This window comes from Kogia breviceps, chromosome 3 (genome assembly GCF_026419965.1).
Source record: "Kogia breviceps isolate mKogBre1 chromosome 3, mKogBre1 haplotype 1, whole genome shotgun sequence".
In the NCBI taxonomy this organism is placed as follows: domain Eukaryota; kingdom Metazoa; phylum Chordata; class Mammalia; order Artiodactyla; family Physeteridae; genus Kogia; species Kogia breviceps.
In genome coordinates this window covers 50,914,355-50,929,133 of record NC_081312.1, presented here as the reverse complement: position 1 = coordinate 50,929,133, position 14,779 = coordinate 50,914,355, and the positions used below count along the sequence as shown (strand labels likewise).

Here is a 14,779-nt window from a genome sequence, read left to right as displayed (position 1 = left end):
TCTGAGACACTTTTTGAGCACAGTTTTCCAAACTGGGTGGAGGATGCAGCAGTAAATTAAGATTTCAGCTGAACCAAAAAACCTTATCGAGAGGAGATGTCGTGAACCGCTCTGCACGCACAGTCGGGGTGGCACGCAATCCCAGAGATGCCACGCGCACCCAGCGGCACCTCCGCCGGGAAGTCGCCCAGCAATAGGGCTGGGACCACCTGGGAGAGGAGAGGAGCCACCCTCTCTCCTTGTCCTAGGGAAGACAGGGAACTGACTCTGGAGACCCTGAGACGAGAAACTTACTAGTTAGGCAATTTGCTACCCCTTTCCCGGCTGTGAACCCTTTGAGAACATCCCTCAGTCGAACAAGGCCTTCTGGGAAGAAACATTTTTTGCGAGAATCTGGCTAATTCAGCATATCCTTGTAGTGAAGGGAGGCGCGGAGTGTGCGTGGAAGTGCCTCCAGCTTCTGCGCCCAGACTTCGGCGGGCGAAGAAAAGGGCGGGGCGCCCCGGAGCCGGGCCGTCCGGGAGAAGGCGGTGGGATGAGCCGCCGCTGGGGGAGCTGAGCGTCGGCTGCGCTTCCGGAGCTGGGCGGGCGGCGTCAGCGGAACGGGAGGTTCCTGCCGCGGCGTAAACAAAGGCCGTCTGCGGCGAGAAGCGAGCTGGAGGTGGGGCGGAGGGTCTAGAAGCAGGTACCGGCCCGAGGCGGACTCCTGCCCGCCCTGCTCCCGGCTCTGCGCCCTCGCCTACCCCCCGCTCGCGACCCCCGCCAGCCGGCGAGAGGCCGTCCTCGGTGAGGCGGGCCGGGAGGACGCGAGCGCGGGCGGCGGGGAGCAGCCCTAACGCCCGTGCCTTTCGCCGCCGCCGCCTTGCCTCTCGCCACCGTGCGTCTCCTTCCTTTTCCTTTGTCTTTTCCTCCTTCGTGGGTGCGGGGATTGTCGGTGAGCCGAAGTGCAGCCTCAAGATGGCCGATGGCTACGAGGACCTGCGGGAGGACGAGCTCCCGGGACCGGCCTATGAGGGCTACGAGGCCGCGGAGCTCGCCTGCCCCGCTGAGCGCAGCGGCCACGTAGCCGTCAGCGACGGGCGCCACATGTTCGTCTGGGGCGGCTACAAGGTCAGTGGGTAGCCGGGCCGCGGCGGGCGTCGCTCGGCTGTTACTGGGTCGGGGGCGGCGGGTCGGCGGGAGGACCAGAGCGGCCGCCCCGATCATCTCCTGCGCCCCAACGTCGCGACTCCGCCCGTTGGTCCCTTGTCCTCCGCGAGTGTGGGAATCTTCCCACGGGTCTCCCTACCGTCCCAAGCCTCCAGGTCTGTTGTCACGCCCGCCTTCTGCTTACAAAGCCCGCTCCTCGCCCCGCGCCTCTCGCGGCCGCCCTTCGCGCTCTGTTTGACATCCGAGCGTTATCTGGGGAGGGCACGGCGGGCGGTGCAGGACCGCGAAACGTGTTTTATTTAAAAGGGTTGGGGGTGTACAAGAGGTAACAGTGTGTGAGATCACTCTTATCCTTTATTAGGTCTACCTAGGAGCACATTACCCTGTGGAGCCGGGCTCAGGTGGCCCACTGATACCGTGGCCCACTTACGGGGAGACGGCAGTGTAGGAAAATGCCTCGGAATTCCCAAAGGCCGCAGGAATCGTCTTATTGAACCTTCCCGCCTGTTCAGGTGTCCCAGCTTCATCCCAGTGTTATTGGAACGCTTTAGGGCTATTTTCCTTTTGGTTTCAGCTGAGAAAGGATGTTTTTCACAAGAAATCCCTATTAAGAAAATTAATGGAAAAGCTCTAGAAATAACCGAAAAAATCAACAGGAACAACTTTTAACTACAGAGTGCGGCTCTTTGACCCCTACTCGTGAACAATATGATTAGTTACCAGTTTAGAGCATTTACTTGCATTTCTTCTCTTCCTCTGTCTGGAAATCCTACCCAAGTGTCTCCTATTTAAACCTTCTCACTAGTTCTGCCCTTTGCTTTTAGTGGTTCCCAGTAGCACTCCACATTCCAGAATCGTCTTATTTTCATTTGCTGGAGTAGTTCTGATCAATTCCTACCGAAAATATTTTTAGTCTCTTTTGGTTTTAAAAATGATCTCCCCCATTCCCATTTGCTTGAAATCTAGTCCGCTACACCCGTACCTTCCATGACTTGGAAGCACTTCTTGATTCTGGTAGTAGATTTTAGCTTATAGTACAGTTGATATTAGTTGACCGTCTTTGAGATGATTCTCAAAAGATAGATGGGATAAAACTTTCCTGATTACTTCATTTGGCTCCTTTTTGCCAATCCTAATTAATCTGGAATGTTTTCCCCAGCCTCCAATGAATGTGTTCGGAGGAGAGTATTTGGTAGGAGGAAGGTGGCCAGTATGTGGTGACCTTAATTAAAACGTAAATAATTCCCTTGGAGAAAAGTAAACCTGTTAGTCTTCAGCCTAAACTACTTTATTTGTAATTCTATTTGTAAAACTCAGCAGTGTTGAGGGAATGGGACTTTTCACAAAGAAGGAAGGCGGGCGGAAGGAGGGTTGTCAGGGTGGAAGATTTCTGAAGCTGAGTTGTGCAGGGCCTGGATGCCTAGGGCTGAAGCCAGGTGGAGAAGCATGATCAATGAAATAAGCTGGTGGTTCCAAAACAGGCCATCCTCCCCATTTTGGCTAGGATCCTAAGAGAACCACAAACAGGAAGCCCTTGGATATTGTTTTTTTGTTTGTTTGTTTGTTTGTTTTTTTGCGGTACGCGGACCTCTCACTGCTGTGGCCTCCCCCGTTGCGGAGCACAGGCTCCGGACGCACAGGCTCATTGGCCACGGCGCACGGGCCCAGCCGCTCCGCGGCACGTGGGATCCTCCCCGACCGGGGCACGAACCCGCGTCCCCTGCATCGGCAGGCGGACTCTCAACCACTGCGCCACCAGGGAAGCCCCCTTGGATATTGTTTTGATGGCAGTAAACCTTAGCTTCCTACACAGAAGTCAGTTTTCCTCCTCCCACCAGCCTGATGTATTTTCCAGGTCGGCCTGCTATCTTGCTTCCAGCCTCTTTCCTTTCCTACGTGGTGGAGTGGAAAGAGAAATGTTTACATGGTCAGCTGTTCTATTCTCTGTAATACTCAAGCTTGTAAGACTCTGACACCCATTTCAGTGAACTGCAACAGTTTACTGTATATTGACATTGTTCAGAAAGTGGCTCAGGCAGTGGCTGAAGTTGCAAATGCAGGGAACGGAGGCGGGAATCCTGGTTCCACCGTCCTTTGCTAAGCAGCCTTAGGCAAATCACCTTCCTCTCCGAAAAACCTGTGCCAGCTATTTCTTACGGTGCTGTGAGGATTAAATAAAGCACTCCATGGACAGCACTTAGCTAGTTCTGGCCTATGGTAAGCTCAGTCTGTTACCTGAAGGGAATTGGATCAGAACAAGGAACAAAATTTTGCACAAGGACTTAATATTTTCAGTTCTGCCCTCTCTGCTTGGTGGAGAATGGATGGGTGAAAGGGGAGAATGGCTAGAAAACTCTACATCACCTGTTAGTGATCAGGTACTTTTTTCCCCCTAATTTATCTATTTTATTTATTTATTTTTGGCCGCATTGGGTCTTCATTGCTGCGCGTGGGCTTTCTCTAGTTGTGGCGAGTGGGCACTACCCTTTCATACGGTGCGCGGGCTTCTCGTTGCGGAGCACGGGTTTAGGCACGCGGGCTTTAGTTGTGGCTCGCGGGCTCTAGAGCGCAGGCTCAGTAGTTGTGGAGCACGGGCTTAGTTGCTCCACAGCATGTGGGGTCTTCCTGGACCAGGGATCGAACCTGTGTCCCCTGCATTGGCAGGTGGACTCTTAAAACAACTGCGCCATGAGGGAAGCCCCAAGGATCAGGTACGTTCAAGGCAGACCTTTCTTTAGCGTGCCGACCATGGCACAGGTAATCTCCCATGAAGTCATGCAAGTGAGATTTGGTGCATGGACTATTCAGGATAAAGTGGCCTTAGAGATTACCTGGAGATCTCCTAACTTCCTGCAGCATTACAACTGCTGTATCAAAAATTTGAATTGAGGGCTGTCTATATTAAGCATTACCTTGAGTATGTGGCATGGTGCAGGGAGGATTGTGCACTTGATAGAACTGTTATAACCTATTTAACTTTATATAACTCTCAGTATCTCAAATAAGATATACAATATACAATATATATATAAAATATACAATAGTGCCTCTTTAGAATACAAATTATTTTTTATATTTGCAATTTTTTTTGTTTCTTTGTTTTTTCTTAGAGTAATCAAGTCAGAGGATTATATGACTTTTATCTGCCTAGAGAAGAACTCTGGATCTACAACATGGAGACTGGACGATGGTAACTGGATATTATGAGTGGGACTAAAAAATCCAAATGAGGTTGCAAACAAAAACATACTCTGTAAAACCCACACTAATGAATAAAAATACTTTAATTAAAGATGCTAAGCTATCTATATATTCTGAAAACTGTTCTGCTAGTTTAGCTTAGCTGCTAAGCTTAGATGCTTTTGCATCTCTTTAGTAGTTCAGTAATTACTAGATGCTTTTATGACCTTGAAGAAATTTCTATTCAGAGCTGTGTCAAGTATTATAGTAATATTAAAGAGGTAGAGGCTTCAAATCCTGGAATGGAAATATAATAAAAGTTCCATATATTTTTTTTTTCAAGATGTTGTCTTTGTTGTGTGCTATCTTGAATGAGAAAAGAATTTCCAGATTGTATCTGCTAGAAATAAAGGTAGTATTCTATTTTAATGAGCTCTAATATTAAAATTTCTATGCAAATCCCTTTGAAATAGTACGTTTTGCCTAAAAAACAAAATTAACTTAAGTTTGCATTCAAACTGTGGATATTCTGAAAGGACCTTTTGCCAGTTTCATACCAGTATTACTTGAGTATGTTCTTAGCAGAATTAATGTGATTCTCAAAATACTGGGTTGGCCGTGTTTAGGGATTTATAAAGTAGTTTTCCCCATGGTTTGCTTTGTGAAAATTTTGTGCATTACATACTTTAGCATATTAGAGATCTCAGAACTAGGAGAATAGTAGTTCCACTTGTTTTAAAAGGTCAACTAAAAATATACCAGGATTATTTTTGCACATAGCCAGTCAGTGTTAATCTAGCTGTTTGATGATCTTTTTCTGGAGAATTGGACATTTATAATAGTATTCCTTTAATATGGAAATTCTAATATTTTCTTTTAACAATTCAGCCCCATAAGGAATTTTACAAATTAAGCCTATCAAAACAAAGCTTGGGAATTCCTTGACGGTCCAGTGGTTAGGACTCTGCACTTCCACCGCAGGGGGCACGGGTTCGATCCCTGGTTGGGGAATTAAGATCCCGTATGTCGCATGGCGCAGCCAAAAACAAATAAAAAACTTAAAGCTTAGTTAGCACAGATGAAGTGATATTCCGAGCAAAGACCTTGAGTGTCGTAGTAATATTCTGAATCTTAGAATTAGCTTTTTGATTCAGATTCACTTTTAGATTCAGAATGAGTTAAAACATGTAAAGAGCACTCAGAGGAGGGACTGGCCTATAGTAGGCACTACCTGGGTGTTGGGAGTATTACATAAGGTCCGAAACAGATTCGTTTGAATGGCTAAAATGTGACTGAACTAAAAACACCTATTAATCTGTCAGGACTGACATACTGAAGTTTTTTTTTTCTTTTGGGTTCCTGGCCCACTCAAAAACAAAAAACCATCATTTATGGCCAAGTAAGCAGAAAAGCAAACAATTTAGTTTGAGAAATGTAAGATGGTTTGCTCCTAGAATAATAAAATGACACACAGGCTTTTAGAACCTCCCATGCTGCCATGTGTAGTACCTGCTGGCACAGCCTGTGGAATGGGTGAAAGGGATGAGTTCATTCTTTTTTTTTTTTTTTTTTTTTTATAAATTTATTTATTTTTGGCTGTGTTGGGTCTAAGTTGCTGTGTGAGGCCTTTCTCCAGTTGCGGAGAGTAGGGGCCACTCTTCATTGCGGTGTGCGGGCCTCTCACCATCGTGGCCTCTCTTGTTGCGGAGCACAGGCTCCAGTTGCGCAGGCTCAGTAGTTGTGGCTCACGGGCTTAGTTGCTCCGCGGCATGTGGGATCTTCCCAGACCAGGGCTCGAACCCGTGTCCCCTGCATTGGCAGGCAGATTCCCAACCACTGCGCCACCAGGGAAGCCCAAGTTCATTCTTTTAACTAACTTTAGAGCTAGAAGAGACCCCTCGACATAGCTACTCAGCCCGCTTATTTTATTTTTTCTTTTATTGTGGGAAGAGAATTAGAAGAATGAATAGAGTTTTGCATTTCTTCCTTTTTGGGAAATCTATTTACATTCAGTTTTTTCCCCCTTAGGAAAAAAATTAACACTGAGGGTGATGTTCCTCCTTCTATGTCAGGAAGCTGTGCTGTGTGTGTAGACAGGGTGCTGTACTTGTTTGGAGGACACCATTCAAGAGGCAATACGAATAAGGTTAGTGTTTCTAAGGATTATGGTTTAAGGCAACTTTGTTCTTCTTCAGACGACTTCAGATTTCTAAGGTTAGCCCATACTTATTCTTGTTCCAGTTAAAAAATACCGGTATTTACCTGGGCCTTCTGTAAAATCAGCTTTGGTTGGTAAGGTGTGTGCAGTAACTTCCTAGGTTGTTTTTCTTTGTGTTCTTTGCAGCTACTTGTTCTTTCAGAACCCTGGCGTATGAGATGAATATTAGTAAACTAAATGAAAACAAGATGCAGTTAAGGGGGGGGGACACGGTAAAATTTAACAGGCCACAACTCAAAAAGCCATGAGAAATTAACACTGACAGATTTTATATACTAACATTCCTATAACATGGCACCATAAGATACTGTTGTTCAGACTAAGTCTACATCTTTACCAAATAGGAAAAAGGTATTAGTTTTCTCAGGCCAGTAAGAGACAGATGCAGTCAGAAAGGTGCATGTGATACAGATAGACTCTTAAAAATTCATTTATTAGGCAACCTAGTAAGCACCTTAATGCTGAGCACTTGCTCAGACATTGGAGACAGAGATGAATGACACCGTCCCCGCCTCTAGGAGCTCACATTCTAGAAGGGACACATATAAGTAAACGATTTCAGTAGCATATCATAAAGAGAAACACAGAGTCGGCTCGTAGTAATGGCTCAGTAAAAATTGTTGAATCTGAAAAAGAATCTTTACCATTGTGTTTGGTAGGACAGAGGAACAGAAAAATGAAGATTCTTCACTGAAGAGGTGATGCTTGAATAGAATCATACAATTGGAAGGGGTAGCCAAGATATAGGTACCAAGATGCAGAGGTATAAGCAAATATCTTGTTCATGGACATGCCAAGTGATTTGCTATAGATGAGCATATGGCTGAAGTGGTTTCAAATTTCAAACTGCACTTCTAGGAACTCTAGGGATTTCTTTGAGATGCCTTGGGACACGTGTCAGAGGAGCATATGGTGTTGGGCAGGCTCCAGACTGCCCCTTCCTCCTCCATTTTAACAAGTGTAGCTCCACTTTTATTTTTATTTATTTATTCATTCACAGTTCATCTTAGGGTTCACTTTAAGTGAATAGTGTTGCACGTTCTGTGGGTTTGGACAAATGTAATGAGATATATCCATCACTATAATGTCATATGAAGTATTTCACTGCTCATAAAAATTTCTGTACTCCGTGTATTCATCTCTCCTCTCCCCCCAAACTCCTGGCAACCATCGATCTTTTTATTGTCTCCATAGTTTTGCCTTTTCCAGATGGCATAATTAGAATCTATTTTTCTTTTCTTTTTCCTTGAAAAGAGGTTCAAAGCCTTTATGTCTATAAGACCATTCATGGCCCATGCATGGGTGGACCTGACAGGCTCTAGGTGGCAAACTTCCCCACTAAATACTCTAGCTTTTCTTCCAATATTGAGCCCTGTCCCACTGATCCTGCCTAGCAGCCACGTGGAGGTGCAGGGGGATATGTGTTGGGTATTTGCTCATAGGAAGGCCACAAGTTTTGTGCCTCTTGTCACAATGAACCCAGATTCCTGTTGGGTATGTTGTAAACAGAGGAGCCATTTCTTCAGGCCCTTATTTTTTTTTTTTTTTTTTTTATAAATTTATTTATTTTATTTTTATTTTTGGCTGTGTTGGGTCTTCGTTGCTGCACACAGGCTCTATCTAGCTACGGCGAGCGGGGGCCACCCTTTGTTGCGGTGCGCGGGCCTCCCACCGCAGCGGCCTCTCCAGGTGTAGGGGCCTCAGCAGTTACGGCTTGCAGTCTCTAGAGCGCAGGCTCGTAGTTGTGGCGCATGGGCCCAGCCACTTGCGGCATGTGGGATCTTCCCGGACCAGGGCCCGAACCCGCATCCCCTGCATTGGCAGGCAGATTCCCAACCACTGCGCCACCGGGGAAGCCCCCTTATTTTTATATTTAGGCTTTTGCTTAAGATTTTGTTTGAAGAAAGGGTTCCGTGCCTAAAAGGTTTTGTGAGGCGCTACTGTAGGCTGTAGTTGAGCCATGTATTTTTCAGGGCCAAAGGGGGAGAAAACTAAATTTGACACAACATGAGGACCCTTGGGAAAAAGAGAAGCTGTGGCTTAAGGGGAGTGGTCAGAGAAATGATAGTAGTTAACTGACTAGAGTTGAGGAAAGGAAGCTTTAGGAGTCTAAGGAAAAAAAAAAAAAAAGTCAGATTTTATTTAAATACCTGCATGTGAAAGATAGACGAATACTTAATCTTTTAAGATTTATCCTTAGCTCCTAGAAATAAGTAGGCACTCAAGACATGTTTATTAAATTGAATTTGAAGATGAATTACTAAGTCTGATTTTTTGGTAATACCATCCTGATACCCGTAAATTAGATCAGTACAACTCAAAGTGCCTATCTAAGGCCAAGAATGTAAATCAACACACGTTCTATTCCTTCATCAAAAAAGTGTGGTATGGGAAAAAAATAAGCTGAACTAAACAGGGTACACAGTGACTTAGGTATTTACATTCTGGCGGAAATTTCTTATCTAGACTCAGACCAGTTAACACTTTGTAGACAAGCAGCCAGTCTGCAGTTATACTTTTAGTAGTACTGAATTAGATGACATTCTTATTAGCATGAACGCAATAATATTAAATGCCAAGGTTGAATTTCTTTCACGTAATGAAATCTAACTGAAATCATTGCTTCTGACAGTTCTACATGCTGGATTCAAGGTCTACAGACCGAGTATTACACTGGGAAAGAATTGACTGCCAAGGAATTCCTCCATCATCAAAGGACAAACTCGGTGTCTGGGTATATAAAAACAAGTGAGTTAGCAGCACTACAGGTTTGGGTTTTTATGTGGACAGTGCTTTGCCGTCCAAGTATCATTAACCAATAACCATTGTAACAGTAGAACATGCCTTTCAGCCCCCATGAGGATTAAGTGAATTGATGGTAAAGCACCTAAGACATAAATGTTAGCCATATTAGCCATTATTATTTGAATAAGTAGTTTTATATACTCAAGTGTGCCTTCTGAACTCATGGATAAGACAAAATAAGAAAAATCTCTTGTATCCTGTGGATGTTTGACTTTTTAATGTCTTGGTTTTTTATCAAACAGGTTAATATTTTTTGGAGGGTATGGATATTTACCTGAAGATAAAGTATTGGGAACTTTTGAATTTGATGAAACATCTTTTTGGGTAAATGAAGTTTTGTATTTACATACAGCCTACTTAGTCTGTTGAAATAATACACTGTTTGCTATTAGCTTTATTCATCTTGCTCTGTTAATAAACCACACAAAGGCTATATGATTTTTACAAACATTATTTGTAAAATAACTCAGATTCTTATTTATTTTCTGTAGAATTCAAGTCACCCAAGAGGATGGAATGATCATGTACATATTTTAGACACTGAAACATTTGTCTGGAGCCAGCCTATAACTACTGTGAGTTACTGAAGAATAATGAACTTATTAAAGCAAGCCTGCTTAGACGAGAAGGGGAGTTGGCAGGTGGTGTAAATTTGACAGTTCGTTATTCTCCAAGGAGTTTAAAACTCAAAAAAGTTTAACGAATGTATAGACTAGCCCAGCATCTATTATCTAATAGCTGTTAAAGTGGTACTGTTTGTAATAAATGACCTAGTGCTGGATTGGAATATAAGTTACTCAAATATTAGATTTCTTTTTCCTCTGACACAGATGTATAATATGCTAGCTTTTATTTTGTTTTTTTTTGGTTTTTTTTTTGCGCTACGCGGGCCTCTCACTGTTGTGGCCTCTCCCGTTGCGGAGCACAGGCTCCGGACGCACAGGCTCAGCGGCCCAGCCGCTCTGCAGCATGTGGGATCTTCCCGGACCGGGGCACGAACCCGTGTCCCCTGCATTGGCAGGCAGACTCTCAACCACTGCGCCACCAGGGAAGCCCCTAGCTTTTGTTTTAAAAGATAAAAGTAAAGCAAGCAAACATTCTATTCTATTAACTAGCCCCTTCAGTAATGTATCTCAGAAACTCCCAGTTTGCTAGTCAGCCTTCAGTACTGCTGTCTACTATAAGTTTGCACTTCAGCTTAAAAGCTCAAGTGTCATGCACATTCTTATCCCACATCCAGAGCAGACTCTTTCTGGTATTTATAAAACGTTCACTTATTTATTAAATTGCTTTTATGACTTTACTAGGGTAAAGCACCTTCACCTCGTGCTGCCCATGCCTGTGCAACTGTTGGAAACAAAGGCTTTGTGTTTGGAGGCAGATATCGAGTGAGTATATAAAACAGTTTCAATGATTTGCTTTTGAATTACTCAAAATGATAACTAGTTAATTATCCTTTTCTAGGATGCTAGAATGAATGATCTTCACTATCTTAATCTGGATACATGGGAGTGGAATGAATTGTAGGTATCATTTTAGATAATTATTTAGAAAAGTTTTTCAAAGAAATTTCAATGGATTTTTCCCTTACTCTATTATTAGTATATAATGTACTTGCTTACATATTCTGTAACTATGAATTTAAGTAAACATAATCACTAAATCCTTAAAGAAGGAATTTAAAAATTTTCAGTTCCCATAACTATGCCTGGCACATAGCATGTGCTCAGTGTTAACTGAAAAGAAAAGATCTAAAGTTGACTCTTCCTTCAAAGAAAGTAGTTCATTCTAAAGCATGTAGTTAATACCAAGAAGCCTTTTTAAAGTCTCTTTTCAAAATTCCATATAAATTTTTAAAGAAAACTTCTTTAGTATTTCTCTGCATTAAATACAGTAGCGGCTTTTAAATGTAGATATTGTAACTTAGCTATTATTTTCAGAATTCCACAAGGCATATGCCCAGTTGGCCGATCTTGGCACTCACTAACACCAGTTTCTTCAGATCATCTCTTTCTCTTTGGAGGATTTACCACTGATAAACAGCCACTAAGTAAGTACTTTAAAAACATTAAAAAGTTATTATATATCATTCATAAGTAATATATGAATAGCTGAAAAAAATCAGTATTTAAAACTTATCAGATGGCTATAGGGTTGGTTAGAAGGTTTGCTATTAATTTTGATCCTATAACATACCTATAATTGTTTTCATATGACACATCCATTGGTCCAGTAAAAAAATGACCTGGAACACTTTGCCCTGCTAAAGGGCTGTAACATGCAAAGGGCTTACTTGGTTAACTGCAGGAAAAAAAAGGAAATATACTTTCTGTATCTACTCAAAATCTGATTTATTACTGTTCTTACTAAAGCTATGCTCTTTAAATAATCAATGTCACATTAACAGAATAACATACTTCATAGCTCTTTTTCTTTGCTTCAATCAGGTGATGCCTGGACTTACTGCATCAGTAAAAATGAGTGGATACAGTTTAATCATCCCTATACTGAAAAACCAAGGTATGAACTATCTACTATCTAAAAGCTAATTCTTATGCTGAATGAATGAGGTCCATAGAGATGTACAAAACTGGTAATGATTGAGGAAATTTGGCTGCATTCAGTTCATCATTCTTTTTTTTTTTTTTTTTTTTTTAGTTCATCATTCTTATTACAAGAACCCTAGCATTCACTAAGGTTTAACATTGTAGCTTTTGGAAGAAGAGAAAACCAATGTTATCCTAGTATCAGTGCTTTCTTATCATCTGCCTATGAAAAATAGGGCTGGATTTTGATTTTTGCTTCATCATAAAATTACTGACATTGTTAAAATTTATACTCAAGCTCTTTAGTCAAGTGAGTTGAACTGTTTCTAGGTTTTTCATTAAAAAAAACAAAAAGGAACTGGAAAGGAGAGAATTTCAAAACCCTAAAGAATGTTTATGGCAGTGGGGGGGAGGGGCTGGGGAGGGAGAATCAAGAACTTTCAATCAGATTTGCAGTTGTGCTGTATAACAAAGATCAAGAAGTCAAATCATCCAAAAAGAGCCTATTAACACACTGATAGTTATTTTTCTTGTTAATCTCAAAAAGAATTGTTACAAAGACTGCTAAAGGAAATGATGCAGTCAAAGTTGGTGTTCAAAGCACATTTGGATAATGTCAGCCTGCCTTTTTCCCCACACCTCTGACCTAAGTACAGTCATGCCGCTAAGACGTCATTGGGCACAAATATTCTTTCCACAGAATTATCAGGCCTGAAGATACTTTGTTCACTCAGGCAGAGTCAGCATCCCTCAGATGTTCTGTATAAGGCCAACTGGTCCTGCCTATGAAAAGAGGAAAAGAAGCAGAGGGCATATACCACTAATCCCCCGTAAGACTTTTATTGCTAACAAAAACCTAGAGAACAGTTCAGATTCCTCATTGCATAAATTAGGAATGGACCAGAAAGATAAAATGGTAACATCCAGATAAAACATTGCTTTTTCTAGCTTTTGATATGTTTCCCTGAGATAACTGCATCTCACCATTATGTTTTGGGCTGCACTAAAGATCTTATCTTTATTTCATCATCTCTATCCTGTAGTATAAATGATCAGTTTGGTGTTCTGGGTGACTTCAAACTCAAGTTTTTGTTTTAAATGTAGATTATGGCATACAGCTTGTGCCAGTGATGAAGGAGAAGTCATTGTGTTTGGTGGGTGTGCCAATAACCTTCTTGTCCATCACAGGGCTGTAAGTACACTACCCTTTATTAAAGGACACTTCATAATATTGCTGAAGCTTTCTTGTGAAGTACTTTTAATATATTCTTCATGTCTGTTTTTCAGGCACACAGTAATGAAATACTTATATTTTCAGTTCAACCAAAATCTCTTGTAAGGTAAGTAACTTTTTACTTGGTACTTACTTTAAATTGTGTTTCTTAAACACTTTAAATTAGTGCTCTTGAAAAAACAGGTTTATGGATAATTTAAGGGCAATAGCAAGCCTTCACTTATAAAACTATCCAGTTCCTATGAAAATCTTTAAAGTGCTTTTTCTTTTTTGGTAGTTCTTCAAGTGAATGTACTTCTAAACCATAAAGTGAAATTATTTTTCTCTTTCTTTGTCCACTTTCAGGCTAAGCTTAGAAGCAGTCATTTGCTTTAAAGAAATGTTAGCCAGCTCGTGGAACTGCCTTCCAAAACACTTACTTCACAGTGTTAATCAGAGGTTTGGTAGTAACAACACTTCTGGATCTTAAGGCTTCATAGACAGTGCCTCTGATCACGTGCATGGCCAGCAATTCTGTAAACATCAGAGTGACATTGTTTATATAATTATGTGCATTGTTATAGTTTAGAGCTTTTTAGTTTTAATGTGCATGTGAATGGCCTAGAGAACCTATTTTTGTGTCTAAAGTTTACAATAAATGTATTTAACACCAGTAACTGTCTTCTGTTAAAACAAAAGTAAGTTAATACTTGGACTTTTTACCCCAAGTAATGGTTATTATATTGCCTATTTGGTGACATCAGGATATATACCTGTGGAAACATTATACTAATTATCCTTACCACTATCAAAATGGTGAAGTTATTTTTTTTAAAGAAAGACATGAATATTTCAGATGTTTTTTTAATGGCACGAGTAGTCTGTTATGTTGTATTTACAATCCTAGGCTACATAAAGGTTTTTGTTTTTAACAGTAACTTCAAAAGGAAAAATATTCTCGATATAAAAGAAACCTTGGAAGGACCAACAGCTGTTTAGTACTTTGACCTTAATGCTTCGGCATAGGGGCTGGGGCAAGTGCTCGTGTTGATGCTAGGCAGCTGTTATCTAATTATTTTAAAAGTAACAGTTTTGTAGTTCATAAGGAATGGAAATAATGTATGAGTTTATTCTCCATTCTGTTAGGAGACAGAAGAAGAAAGCTGGGTCAGGAGTCTTTAGTGGTAAGCCTAAAAGTGCACTTATGATATTATAGGTTAAGATACTCTGTAACATGCTACTGATATTACTAGAGGTGGAAAAGAAAATGGTACAGAGCTGAATGAGATTACAAGGAGGAAATTAAGATGAAAAGTAAAGTAAAGGTGTATAAATGCATGGAAATTATCAACACCAGTTTCTTCTAGGTGTTACCTTTTTTTTTTTTTCCCTGCAGTACGCGGGCCTCTCACTGCTGTGGCCTCTCCCATTGTGGAGCACAGGCTCTGGATGCACAGGCCCAGCCGCTCCGCGGCATGTGGGATCTTCCCGGACCGGGGCACGAACCCGTGTCCCCTGCATCGGCAGGCGGACTCTCAACCACTGCACCACCAGGGAAGCCCTAGGTGTTATCTCTTAAGCTGAGTCATGGAAATGATTGAGTTGTATTTAAAATCTGGTCTAATATAGGTAAGGCAAAAGAAAGTCTACTCTTTCACTGCTTAGGGT

At 41.8% G+C, this 14,779-nt stretch overlaps 1 protein-coding gene and 1 pseudogene across 1 annotated transcript; one reads left to right on the top strand and one right to left on the bottom strand.

Moving 5' to 3' along the window:
* The first annotated feature begins 91 nt into the window (after nucleotides 1–91).
* On the top strand, nucleotides 92–13,784 carry KLHDC2 (kelch domain containing 2). The gene is made up of 13 exons (XM_059057098.2): nucleotides 92–1,110; nucleotides 4,260–4,339; nucleotides 6,358–6,475; nucleotides 9,180–9,295; nucleotides 9,595–9,676; nucleotides 9,844–9,927; nucleotides 10,660–10,740; nucleotides 10,817–10,875; nucleotides 11,293–11,402; nucleotides 11,800–11,872; nucleotides 13,003–13,090; nucleotides 13,186–13,238; nucleotides 13,478–13,784. Exons 1-13 carry the CDS (start codon nucleotides 958–960, stop codon nucleotides 13,599–13,601), a joined length of 1,221 nt encoding a protein of 406 aa, XP_058913081.1. The 5' UTR covers nucleotides 92–957; the 3' UTR covers nucleotides 13,602–13,784.
* On the bottom strand, nucleotides 7,967–8,085 carry LOC131754193 (small nucleolar RNA SNORA11; annotated as a pseudogene).
* Nucleotides 13,785–14,779: the final 995 nt, after the last annotated feature.

What these genes read in the sequence shown, in the direction of transcription:
- KLHDC2 (XM_059057098.2), top strand. Translation starts at nt 958, where the DNA reads ATGGCCGATGGCTACGAGGACCTGCGGGAGGACGAGCTCCCGGGACCG. An exon ending in CCCTATACTGAAAAACCAAG is followed by an intron (nt 11,873 to 13,002) that starts GTATGAACTATC and finishes TTTTAAATGTAG; the next exon opens with ATTATGGCATACAGCTTGTG. An exon ending in CAACCAAAATCTCTTGTAAG is followed by an intron (nt 13,239 to 13,477) that starts GTAAGTAACTTT and finishes GTCCACTTTCAG; the next exon opens with GCTAAGCTTAGAAGCAGTCA.